The sequence below is a fragment of the Pyricularia pennisetigena genome, assembly GCF_004337985.1.
Source record: "Pyricularia pennisetigena strain Br36 chromosome 4 map unlocalized Pyricularia_pennisetigena_Br36_Scf_9, whole genome shotgun sequence".
Classification (NCBI taxonomy): domain Eukaryota; kingdom Fungi; phylum Ascomycota; class Sordariomycetes; order Magnaporthales; family Pyriculariaceae; genus Pyricularia; species Pyricularia pennisetigena.
In genome coordinates, this window is record NW_021940921.1 from 968,658 (window position 1) to 980,540 (window position 11,883).

General features: G+C 54.0%; 5 protein-coding genes across 5 annotated transcripts; 2 read left to right on the forward strand and 3 right to left on the reverse strand.

Moving 5' to 3' along the window:
• Positions 1-287: 287 nt before the first annotated feature.
• Positions 288-2,515, forward strand: PpBr36_10279 (uncharacterized protein; the record flags this gene model as incomplete). The annotated part of the gene is made up of 2 exons (XM_029897392.1): positions 288-2,283; positions 2,385-2,515. The coding sequence occupies 2 exons, from the start codon at positions 288-290 to the stop codon at positions 2,513-2,515; spliced, it is 2,127 nt and encodes a 708-aa protein (XP_029744386.1).
• A 416-nt stretch (positions 2,516-2,931) lies between these two features.
• PpBr36_10280 (uncharacterized protein) lies at positions 2,932-3,443 on the reverse strand (the record flags this gene model as incomplete). Its single annotated transcript, XM_029897393.1, has 3 exons — positions 2,932-3,093; positions 3,183-3,281; positions 3,396-3,443. The coding sequence occupies 3 exons, from the start codon at positions 3,441-3,443 to the stop codon at positions 2,932-2,934; spliced, it is 309 nt and encodes a 102-aa protein (XP_029744263.1).
• Positions 3,444-5,312: 1,869 nt separating this feature from the next.
• PpBr36_10281 (uncharacterized protein) lies at positions 5,313-6,242 on the forward strand (the record flags this gene model as incomplete). Its single annotated transcript, XM_029897394.1, has 1 exon — positions 5,313-6,242. One exon carries the CDS (start codon positions 5,313-5,315, stop codon positions 6,240-6,242), a length of 930 nt encoding a protein of 309 aa, XP_029744262.1.
• Positions 6,243-6,861: 619 nt separating this feature from the next.
• Positions 6,862-7,827, reverse strand: PpBr36_10282 (uncharacterized protein; the record flags this gene model as incomplete). The annotated part of the gene is made up of 2 exons (XM_029897395.1): positions 6,862-7,071; positions 7,171-7,827. The coding sequence occupies 2 exons, from the start codon at positions 7,825-7,827 to the stop codon at positions 6,862-6,864; spliced, it is 867 nt and encodes a 288-aa protein (XP_029744265.1).
• Positions 7,828-10,070: 2,243 nt separating this feature from the next.
• Positions 10,071-10,898, reverse strand: PpBr36_10283 (uncharacterized protein; the record flags this gene model as incomplete). The annotated part of the gene is made up of 1 exon (XM_029897396.1): positions 10,071-10,898. One exon carries the CDS (start codon positions 10,896-10,898, stop codon positions 10,071-10,073), a length of 828 nt encoding a protein of 275 aa, XP_029744264.1.
• Positions 10,899-11,883: the final 985 nt, after the last annotated feature.

Sequence of the window (11,883 nt, forward strand, 5' to 3'; positions counted from 1 at the left end):
GGACTGTCTTGCCTTCATTCGATTGGCAGTGACATCAAAAGCTCTTGTGGGTCAATTGACTTGAATTGACCCACCCCACCCGCACAAGACGCGTCGGATTGCCCAGACACAGACACGGACGTGTGGAGTTCAATTCAATGGGCAACGGGACAACAACAGACAGGCACAAGAGTGCCCCACGACAACATTTCTCTCAGTATCGCAGAGTACATACATAGTACCTGCCTCTCCCCACAGGCTCATGCCCAGGCAACATGAATAAATAAAAGCATTTTCCCGACCTGGCAATGGAGACATCGGCTCCAAAGCGGCGCAAACTGTCGCCTGAGCAGTCCGTCGCAGTAAACAATAGCAACCAAAACAATGATGCCGACGACAAGCCACGCGACGACCATACAACCACCACCCCACCCGATCCTCTTCCCACAGCGCCGCCCAGATCTCCTGAGCGTCCGTCATTCGCATCACCCACGCGAGCAAGCTTAGCGCGTCACAACCCGGATGTACTGGGACGAAGGCAGCCCGCCGGCCGCGGCAAGTCACCAGCGAGGGCAGACCCCAGCGCGTCGCGGCAACCCCCACCCCTAGACGACGCCGCTGTCAGACCGAAGGCGCCACTTCAGCACGAATCAGCGTCCCAAAATATAACTGGCGACACTACCCAGGCGCCAGACGCGCCAGGAGGCCTGTTCGCCAAACCTCGACGTTCGCCAGTCCGGACACTTGCGGCGCCGGGAACCGCCCAAGAGCCAGAAGAACTCAACCCGTTCCAGGGACGGACCCTTCGACGATCCTTTCCACGTCCTGAGCAGCCCGAGCCCGAACTACCGCAACCCCCAGGTCCCCCTGACCCAATACTCAGCACGCCGCCGTCGGGCATCCACAATACGCCGTCGCAGCGCCCTCGTAGGAGCCGAGCGCTCGCCGAACGAATCAAGAGCTCTTCCCCGACAAAACCCAAGCCCGCCCCGCCGACGCAGATTTCCGACGACCAGCAGGGCCCCGCGTGGGACCTGCCAAGCAAGGGCAAGGTGCAACGTGGCAAGCAGGTTCTTGCTGGTGGCGATGTCGGCAGCGCTGGCTCTGAACAAACACCCGCGCCTGCGGATGCGGCAGATTCGAGAGAAGAACGGGCACGTAGACGCGCCATGCGCGGCATCGAGGACACACTAGCAGAGGCGCAAAAGAAGAGGGAGCGGGATGAACTACTGGCGGAAGTTGCGCGGCTTGAAGCGGATGTGGAAGTGCTAGCCCAGGCGCAAAATGGACAGGTCAGCATGGACGGTGCGGTCAAGAATGCCACTGCCGATGTGTTGCGGCGGCATCTACTCCCAAAGGAAGAGTGCGTAAGCAGCGGAGAAGGCGTCTTGGCAAGCGCTGCGCAGTGGCTTGAAATAGCCATGAACCCAATGTCATTCCTCCCTTTCGGCAACGCCGACTCTAGCCAACTACCTATCCTTTTCGCTCCCGAATCCCAGCAGAAGGACGAACAACCCCTACCCACGTCCCATCATCCCATACCAATGACCACAGAGGAGGAACTTCCCTTTCTGCAGGTCTTTACCCCGCTCGCCTTCACCTCCACCATTGCCATTTTGCCCCGGCCGTCCACATCCGACCCGCTCCTGCAGCAGCACACCATCTCGGCCTCGTGCACCACGCCACCGGGGCTCTTTTCCGCGCAGATCTGCATGACGGTCAATGCGGCCACGCACCGCGTGCACTCGCTCTCCGTCCCGCGGCTGGATCCTGCGGCGGCTCCGGAGCTGGCTGCCGTGGTGGCCGCCACGACGACGGCGGAGGCGGGCCGCGCGTGCCACAACAACGTTTGCGTGCTGGCGTGGGCCATGGGCGAGTGGGTGCGCGTCGCGACGCGACGGGCGCGCTTCTGGCGCGTGCTCGAGTTGGAGCTCGCGAGCAAGGAGGCCATGGCTGCTGCGGTCGCGATGGCGCGATCGAGGAGGAGGCAGAAGGGAGGGAAGAAGGGCGTTGGGTTGGATGGGAGTCGCCAGTTGGGTCGGGACGATGGAGATGACGATGGACAGCAGCAGCGGGATGGCGATGACGACAGCAGCGACTCGTTGGGGAAGAGGTCGGATCTGCTGTCGCGCGCCGAGTTGCTGCCGCATATGGGGCGGACGGCCATGGAGATTGGCGTGCCCGTTGCGGTCGGCCATGACATGGATGAGGCATTCTGTTTAAGGATACAGTGGCGCATACGGTTCGACTGGACTGGGGAGGCGGAGAGCGAGGTGGAACTGTTGACTGGCGTCCCCGGTAAATGTGAGTTTTTTTTTTTTCTTTTTTTTTTACCACTTCACATTATTACTTCACATTTCTACATCTCAGTAAACGACGCTAATTTTGGGATTTCTCTGCACCAGGGCGCAAATCCGATGAGCGTGGAAAGCTATACGGCATCCCGGATTTGTTCAGAAAGCTGGTAGAGGGAGATGGTGATCCGATCTCGGCAGTCAGGGCTGTGGTGGCGTTGCTGGCCGGGGATGGTGCTTGATTTTGATACCCATGTTGTACTTTGTAAATTCACAAGCGCCTGCTGGAGTGGCGTTGACTATTAGGACTAAAGAATCTTGCCATATACCTGAGGATCGAACCTGGTACTCGGTGTGTGAGATGGAAAACGCACATGCAAAGTCAAGTTTCCCATCCAGATGAATACTTAATCCCCTGGGCACAAGTCCATGTGCCGTGCGCGTGGTTTACGCTCAAGTTTTATTTCCACGTCCATCCCGGGTCTAGCGGGTCATTGATATCAAGAATATCATATGGTTAAATGCAGACACCGGATGAATTCCAGTCCCCTTCTTCAACTAGAGCATGATTGACCCAACGAAACCACAAGTTGATTTGACGCAATGGTATCATGTTGCACCCTTCTCATCCTCCATCGCCTCCACAGCCGCCAGTTCTCTAGTCGACAGTGACACCGAGCCTCCTCAGGTCCTTCTTGGCCTCCTCAATCTCGAGAAGCAGCTCCTTGTGCGCCTCAGGCGTGTCGTTGAAGGTGAGGACGCCCCAGCCGAGGCGACCTAGGAGGAGGGCACCGAACGAGACGAGGACCCAGAAGGGAAGCTTGAGTGATGGAATTAGCATTTTGGTGTTGCGCAGCATGGAAAGGGGGGGAAACGAAAAAGAAAACACCGCCCGACGGCTCAGCTTACCACAGGGATGACCTCAGTCTGAATGACGTCGGGCAGCGGGACGAGCTGCAGGTAGAGGCAGAGGTAGAGCTGTTTGGACGTTTCGCGCAGGTTAGCCCTCTGCAAACAAAAGAGGATCGCGGGTGATCAAGGGCAGGGCGACGGATTGTCTCTCGTTCGTCGGATGGCGTCGTTGGTGGGAGAGGAGGGGGAAGGGGCAAGTTCGAAACGCACCGAGGTCGCAAGGAGGAAGATTGAGATGGTCTGCTGGGCGCGCGTCATGGTGGCTGTTGACAGGTTTGATTGTCGAGGCTAAAGAGTGGTGGTTTGCAGGTTTCGGTCGAGGACAAAAGGAGCGTATGGGTTGGGTTGGGTTGGGTTGTTCTGGCTGACGAACAAAATCAGGGTGCAAGTGCAGTTGAACTACACGTCGCGCTTCGCTTCCTGTTGCAGCCTCAATCAATCAAGGGACACTTTTTTTCTGCTTGCTAGTAACAAACAATTGCTAAAGGAGGGAGGGCAGTGTGGCCAATTAGAGGCTGTCAAGCAGCGCCAGGTATCCACTTTCCAAACACCCCTGCCAGTTGCAGGATCCCCACAGCGCACAGATGACGCTCTGCATCTCAACTGCAACTGTAATTACTGCTCTACTTACTGCCTGATTCGGCCGAACTTAGACTCTCTCCCACGTCCTATCTCGTTCCCGCCCGCTGTTCCAATCAACCCATCTCTTCTGCCTACTTCTGGCCTGATTTTGATCTTGACGCTTTCAAATGAATTACAGTCCTGAGAAGCAATTGCGGAACAAAATCCGGCGGAAGAATTCCCGGCACTTGGACGGACAAAGGCAGCATCAGGTAGAAATATCCGCACTCCAAGAGGCCGATGGTTCTGTCTATGTATGTATGTGTGGTTTGTGATGTGTTTGTGTGAGAATTGGATTCGGCTTGAATGACAACATTATTGTGACATGTCTGGGACAAGTGTTGCCCAGTCAGGGGGGTACCAAATCTTTGAGCGAAAAAGAAAAAGAAAGAAAGAAAAAAAAAAGTTGACAGTTGCAGGTTAAGCACCCACATACTAACTACGTCGTGTAAGCTCAAGCTCGTCGACAATTATGTAAACAAACTTTAGTGTATTCGGAACTTCGCCTCTACGGCAACATCCGACCCTCCTCTTCGCCTGGTGACCCTTAGAGTAGCATCACGTCAATACGCACGCAAGGCCCGCCACCTAATCCGAACATATAGTTCTAGGTCCGGCCTAGCTTACTTCTAGCATGGGGTATGATAGACTCGCCAAGCCCACCCATCAAAAAAAAAAAAAAAAAAAAAAAAGCACCAGCCTAAGACTAAATAGCGTTTATAGCGTCTTCTCAATCGATCTACTATGGTAACCCTCAATCCACAAGATCAGAAAGCAGTCTAGATTACTGAGGACGTAGTAGACCCTGATGCCTTCTCAACTCAGCCTTGCCCTATCCCTGAGCTCCCCGCGATTTGGCTCCGACTTCATTGCCACAATTTCTTGGCCGAGCCGGCAACTACGTACAGCAGTGCGTAGATGTGCCATCAAGTTATGCAAGTCTGGCTGTTGTATTAGCCACGTGTGTAACGGTAGTATGTGTCATCCCGGCCTCCAACTCTTACTGGTCTGTATAGTACGTGGTAGTATTTTTGACTCTGGAGTTGAATCGTCCCAAGTTCAGGCGATTTGCTTGCTTCCGCGAAACGGTTTAGTTTGTAGAATTTGGGGAGAGACCAGGGCTGAAAAAAAAAAGAAATCCGCTTTTGGAGTATCACAAGACATCGGCACTGTCAATGAAGAAAGAGGAAAAAGAAGCCAGAGTGTTTCTGGATCTAAGTTAAACAGTCTGTGACATTTTCTGCTTGAAGTTTTGTGTGCAAGATATGACATCCTTCATACAAGTTCACCCCTCCCCTTTTTTTTCTCCCCCCTCTGCAGTGCGGACGCTACTACGGAATGTTGTTGGTCCTCAGCCCGCTTTTTTTGCAGTGTTTCAGCCTCTTACGCACATTCGCCGCCTCTCATCCCTATTGCAAGTCAAGCCATAGAATAGTGCGGCAACTACCGGAAGGCCAGGGAGCCTGAATAGATAAAAGAGAATATAGGCCGGCTAAAACAATAATCATGGCAGATTCAGACTCCAACATCACGGCTGAGGGCCATCCCAGTGATATACCCGACGCCGCCTTCGTCCAGCCCATCGGTCCTCTCAGCCCGTCCATCGTCTTTGGGGTCGCCTCCCCAACATATAACCTCTCTTGCGAATCGGCCATATCATCTGCACTCATCTCTCCGCCACAATCCACCATCGGCACAGACTACAACGACAACGACTACGACGCCGACACGGACGAAAACGGCGGCACCATGCCCCCAGCCACCAAGAGGCAGCAGCAGCAGCAGCAGCAGCAGCACGAGGGAAGCAGCGGCAACGCACACAACAGAAACGAAAACAACAATCACCGCATCCGCCTGCCCATCAACATCTTCCTGTACGGCACGCTGGCCGACCCGCACGTGCTCGCCTATTTCGCGCGCCTCCCGGGCCCGCCGATGCTGACCGATGCCAGCATCTCGGGCTTCAAGCTGATGCGGTGGGGCGGCGACGGTGCCTCGACCACGACCACGACGACCACCACTACCCGCCGCGGCGGGCACCCGACCGTGGTACCGGGCAGCCACGACACCGACGTGGTGCACGGCAAGGTGTGGGTGTGCCACACCATGGAGCGGTTCCAGCTGCTGCAGCGCTACAAGACGAGCATGTACTCGCACGCCCCTTGCGCCATCGAGGTGCACAACGGCCCTGCCGTCGGCCGCATCGTGCCCGGCCGCACCTTTTGCTGGCCTGCGTCCAGGGGCCTCGAGGGCCTCGAGCCCGTCAAGGGCGGCGGTGCCGCCGCCGGCCGCTGGGACTTGTCCGAGTACCGCCGCTCCGAGACGTACCGCATGATCCGCGAGGCCACGATATGGGTCGACACGGCCGAGACAGAGGTCAGGCACCTGGAGCGGAGTCGGCAATGTCCGCCCAGGCTGCCGCTGTATGGTAGCTAGAGCAGATATAAAAAGAGGTGTTTTTTTTTTTTTTTTTTTCTTCTCTTGTTCTTGGTCCGAGTCGTAAAGGGGATCTTGTAAGATCACAGTCGCTCAGTTCCGAGACTTGGGTTATGGGGGTTTGTGGAGTGGACTGGAATTGGTTTTCCGGTGCCAGTCATTTGTCTATCCTGACACCAACTACGTTTTGAAAACGGGTTGACTGTCCTTACCAAAATTTTCGAAGCTCTGAGCCCGTTCTCGTTGCGCGCTGGTGGTGCAAAAACTGCAGTTATAATTTTGCGTTATTGGGTATATAATATAAAACGTTAGTCCTGCCTTGAATGGGCTCCCACTAAATAAAGTTGCTGCATTCCTGCGCAACTCCCCAGTGCCATTCGGACGGGGGAATGTTGTTGCAGCGCATGGAAAATCCAAGTCCTCCTTTCATCAAAAGTGGCTCAATCCGAGGCCCTCAAATCACCCTTCAGCTCGTCGTATCCTACACAAATGGGTGCATGTTACATTGCGGCTCAATACGTAAGCACACGCCGTAATTGCCAACCTGGCAGAGGTGTAAACCTCTTTCTTGCTTCTTACAACACCGCTGTTCAACCGCATGTTGTGCTCCCACGTCCTATTACCTCGTGGGCAGGAACCTCTGCGACTTTTCATTCTGTTCGGCAAACGAGGCCGGGAACGCTGCAATGCCAGCTACTATGCCGGCAGCCATGAAGGCGAGCGAAATGATGGACCAGATGACGCCCCAGCACTGGCTTGAGCCGCCGTAACGCTTGGCGAACTGGCTGGCGTCGGACTCGTTGACTTTGCGGAGAATAAGGTCGTCGCACTAGAGAGTTGGCGCAAGAGTCAGCGTATTAAGCTTCGATTTGGCAGTGTGCCCAAGGTTTGAAGCCAGCAAGAGAGAAAAAAAAAGAAGAAAACTGACAATATCCCAAACACTATACAAGGACGACATGACGCCAATGAACAAGACAAAGAACCTCAAAGCCTGTGCGTGCGCAATAAACCAACACGCCACCAGCAGCCCAACGGCCAGCAGGACCGTAAAGATGGTCAGCCAGTCCTTCTTGCCCCACCAGAGGGTCAGCAAGAAGCACACGGCCAGGACGAAGCTGGCGACCTTGCTGGCGATGATGTCGAAGCCGCAAAAGATGAGCAGGGCGCCTATGAGCGAGCTGCCCAGGTAGCCGGCGGGCAGGGTGATGGCCGAGATGCCGCCGCGCATCATGGTGACGCCGCCCTCGCGCGGGTCCAGCTTGATGCTCTCGACGCGGCCGCCGGTGCAGCAGGCCGTCGAGGCGTGGCCAAACTCGTGGAACGCAATCACCAGCATCTTGAACGGCCACAGCGACCAGCGCAGGAACGGAACGTTCCACAGGATCGCGATCGCCACCGTGTACGCCGCGATGACGCCCAGCGTGACCTTTTGCGTGTCGGTCACGGCCAGGGAGCCCGGCGGCCGCTCCCGCTTGTGCAGAGCAGAGCTTTCCATCAGGTAGCGGGTTGCGAGGGGCGCGGCGGCGAGCGCGGCCGACCGGGCTAGCTTGACGCTTGAAGCGAGGGTTTCGGGCGTTGGTGCCATATTCTTTGTGTCTGTGTGTGTGTGTGTGTGTGTGTGTGTGTGTGTATGTGTCTGTATCGGGCCCCTTTTTTGGGTATCGCGTATGTTGTATCCTCTGCTTGTGTGTCCCAATTCCCTCCTCTTATGTCGTAATTCTTCGTGTATTATGCTTCGTCGTGTTCTCGTAAGGCACTGTTTACCTAGGAATCAAAAAGGTCGGAACGAACGTCTCGGAAAAAAAGCGATCGTGATTGGTAAATAGGGCGGCAGCTGGTTGCCAACACGTATGAACTGGCAACCCAGGAATCAGAACCAAGGTTTTGATGTCGAAACGGGCAGACGGTAAGCAGAGCGAAAAAGAAAAGAAAAAGATAGAAGAAACACAAAAAAGGAAGACTTTACAACACACTGAGGAAAGAAGCACCAGATTGTCATGCCCCCAAGTCAAGTTCTCGAAACAGGGAATGAGAGGGAGACGCGCCGGTGGGTCGTGGGGGGTGGATCGGATTGGGGTGTTTTAAAGAGATCGATTCGTGGCCAGCACAGCCCAGCGGTCCCAAGTGCCTTGGAAAGCGGCCTGGGCAAATCCATCGGCTACCAACCACACGCAGCAATTGAGGACTCGTCAACTACGAACAATTCTCGTGTCGCAAGACTCTGTCGAGTAAATTCAACTGCAGCCCACATCCCGGCAGGCTGCGTCCTAATTCTTTCAGCGGGTTGACGACCGAAGCGGGCGTTCATTCAATCCATTAATCCATTCCATTCTTCATTCTGCCAATCTATCTACAAAGTATCCACGTAAATACAGCACAAAAAGCCAATACGACAGAAAACCCCTCCAAAGTGAAAAGAAAGTTTCGTAACTTGCGTAAATGGCTAAATGAATACCCAACTAGCTGACGTGTTGTGAGACCACCACCACACAGGACCCCTGCCAATCTCAACAGGGCTGGTATTGCCGCTCCCAATCAACTGTGGCATCGCCTCGCACCGCCATGCAGGCTTGGCAAGATTGAACATTGAGAGCGTCGTGGCAGTGGCAGGCTTGGCAGGGCAACATGTGCCGGGAACAGGTCGAGTGAGGGCTGTGGCGGAGTGCTAAAAATAAATGGAGCTTTGGACTCGACTCCCGCAGCGCTCACTAAGCGAGTCGACTTTTTTCTTTCTTTTTTTTTTGCCTGACATGACTGACTTGCCTGTCTTACAGCAAGCAATTGTGATTGGAGCCAGAGCTTGACATTTAAAAGATACGAGGGGTCTATGCCGGTAGAACTTCGCATAATCCCAAAGTCGCAGAGAGTAAATCAACCGTTTGAACGGCGAAAAAAAAGCCATTGACTGCAATTGCAAACGGGCATTATCCCCCCAAAACCTCATCTATAATAGCACTGCCGGCCCCAGCCATACGGGCATGCTAATGTAAACAGCATTGTCATCACCCCATTCCCAAGGCCATCACATCCTTGACATGACTCGTGCCCACTGCTGAATGTGGAGGACAGCCAGTTGTCAATCAAGGATCCCTCTGCTTGGAAGCTGTTAAACCAGCTGGTGCGTGAATGAGACAGGGTAGGCAGTTACAACCATAATGATACCTTGACATCAGCTTTGAGACGACATGTTGCGAGCAATGAGTTATTAGGAACCTCAAGCAGGTAATACAGAAAAACGAGGGTGTTCATTCGGCAAGTAATGCTCGACGTTTGGTATCTATTGGTACATGTCCCATTCCCGCAAAAAACAGAATCAATCCCAAAAATGACCGCAAATAAGCAAAAAATGTGAAAAGAGAAAAGGAAAGGAAAAAGGAAAGGATTTAGAGTTTATGTGCAGATCCGTGATGGTATAGGTGTGTAGTAAAACAATGTCGTAAATGCGTCGCTTTGCTCGCTCGCTGCGCTAGCTTTGCTGTATGGCTTTCTTCCCCGTCTTGTTCAAAAAAAGATTTGAAGCCTCCTCAATACTTTCCAGAAAGTTTGCTTAATTCGTATCAGGTATGCAAGATTGTGCCTCTTTTTTGTTGATGCGGAGAAAAAAATATGTTGGATAGTAGCTTGTAGGTTTGATGTTGCATGCTAAACACATCAGATTTGCTCCAACTGAAAAGCATGCGTAATCCACCATCTGTAAACATATTTCTCTGCCTGTTTTTTTTTTTTTTTGTCTTTTCGTTTCTTGTTTTATGGGCATCTTCCCAAGCAAATTCCATCCGCTCAACCCAACATCCAGACGATGGTGAGTTGAGGAGAGGGAGCGCAAGGCTAGTAGTTGGCCGAAGGACCAAACTTCTGTGCGTGCACCTTTTGCCACGCCTCGTGCTCGATCTCGTCCTTGATCACCCTGCCCTGGCGCCGCTCGCTGCCCAAGCAGCCCTTCTTGAACAGCAGCACGGTGATGCCAATGATGAGCGCCAGTCCGATCGGCACCGCGATCACCAGCGCCATCATGACCGGGTTCTTGGTGGGGTCCATGACGAACCCACCACCGCTGGCCTGGCTCTGCGCTGCGCTCGGGGCCGCCGGAGACGGTGCGCCCAGGCCCTGGCCGACGCTGAGCACGCTGCTGGTCGACGGCAGCGGCGTGGCGATCGTCTCGAGCGTCGTCGGCACCGGTGTCAGCAGCGGCGTCGTCTCCGGTGGTGACTGTGGTGGGATCGACGTGGGCTCCGGGTCGGACGTCGGTGCAGGCGGCGTGGGCGTGTTCGCCGGGACAGACGTGGGCGCCGGAGAAGAAGACGGTGCCGCGGTGGCGCTGTTTCTGGAGGTGCCCCTGGCGATGCTCGTAGGAGCTGCAGTGCCCCTGGTGCTGCTGCCGCCGCCGTTCCGCAGCGGCAGGGTTGGGAGCAGGTTGGGAACCGAGATTTGAATGAGGCCCTGGCTCTCGGCGGCATTGTTCCTGTCTGGCGGTGAAGATGCCGAGGCCGAGGCCGAAGGCGCCGGGGCCAGCAGACTATCGCGCTGCGGCCGCGCTGTCTCGTCGTCGTCGTTTCCATTCCTGTTGTTGCTCCTCCCCTGCCCGAGGAGAGGTGCGGTCACGCCTCCGACGGTGTCGCCGACCACGCCTCCCACTCCGTTCAACAGGCCAGCCATTGTAATTTCTATAAAAGGTATGAAAAAAGGAGACAAAAGGGAAAGAAGTGATGAGATGAAATGGGGTTGATAATGAGGTATGTCCGGCAGACCAGGTGCCAGAGACCAAAAAGATGAAGAGAACAGAAAGAAAAAAAGGGATGGTTATGGACTGGCCAACAATGTAGACCAAAGGATGGAACGAATTGATACAATAGAAATTAAGTAAAACAAGAATGTTAAATCTCTAAGGACCAAGCCGTACCCGCCAGTGGTTTCTTGAAGTGAAAGAAAAGGAGAAGAAGTCTGAGAAGGGAAAAGAAGTCTGAGAAGGGAACGGTAATATTGAATCCGGACTTGGGCTTCGGTATTGGTGGTACACTAACAAAAGCCAAGAGAACGTACCCCGCAAAAACTACAAGAAAGAGAATGGGAAAAGAAAGAGAACAATAAAAGAATCGAATGGTTCAAGATCGACCTGACAAATGCGAAAGAAAAGAAGAAGAAAAAAAAAGAATAATAGAAGGTTAACGTCCCTAGCCAATCGTTGTTCGGTCCAGCGGCAGAGGGTGAAGAAGGAAAAAAAGGTGGATGAATGGACAAGGTGGTCCCATGGGGCAAGAAAGAGGCTGAACAGGATAAAAGTAAAAGAAGGAGAAAAAAAATAAAAGCAAACAAATCAAACAAAAGTCACCAAGAAAAACCCCGGGCTCGCCGTCGGACGGGCCGGCATTTCGCAAGCGAAGGGAATGTTTGGGGACGAGTTGGGGGGAGCGGTCATCACATCCTAAATGTGGAAAGGCTCCCTTTTCTCGTCACGTTTGATAGTCGCGTTGCCGAACAGGGGTCTCTGACGGGCGATCGCCAGGGGCTGGTAGGTATTTTTGGGGAAATGGTGCTGTAAGGGACTTCCTAGGGTGGATCTCTTGCTTGTTTTTGTGGCTAGAGATGCGAGAAATGCAACTAAAAAACCAACAAAGGAATGCCTTGTACTAAAACCGGCCTT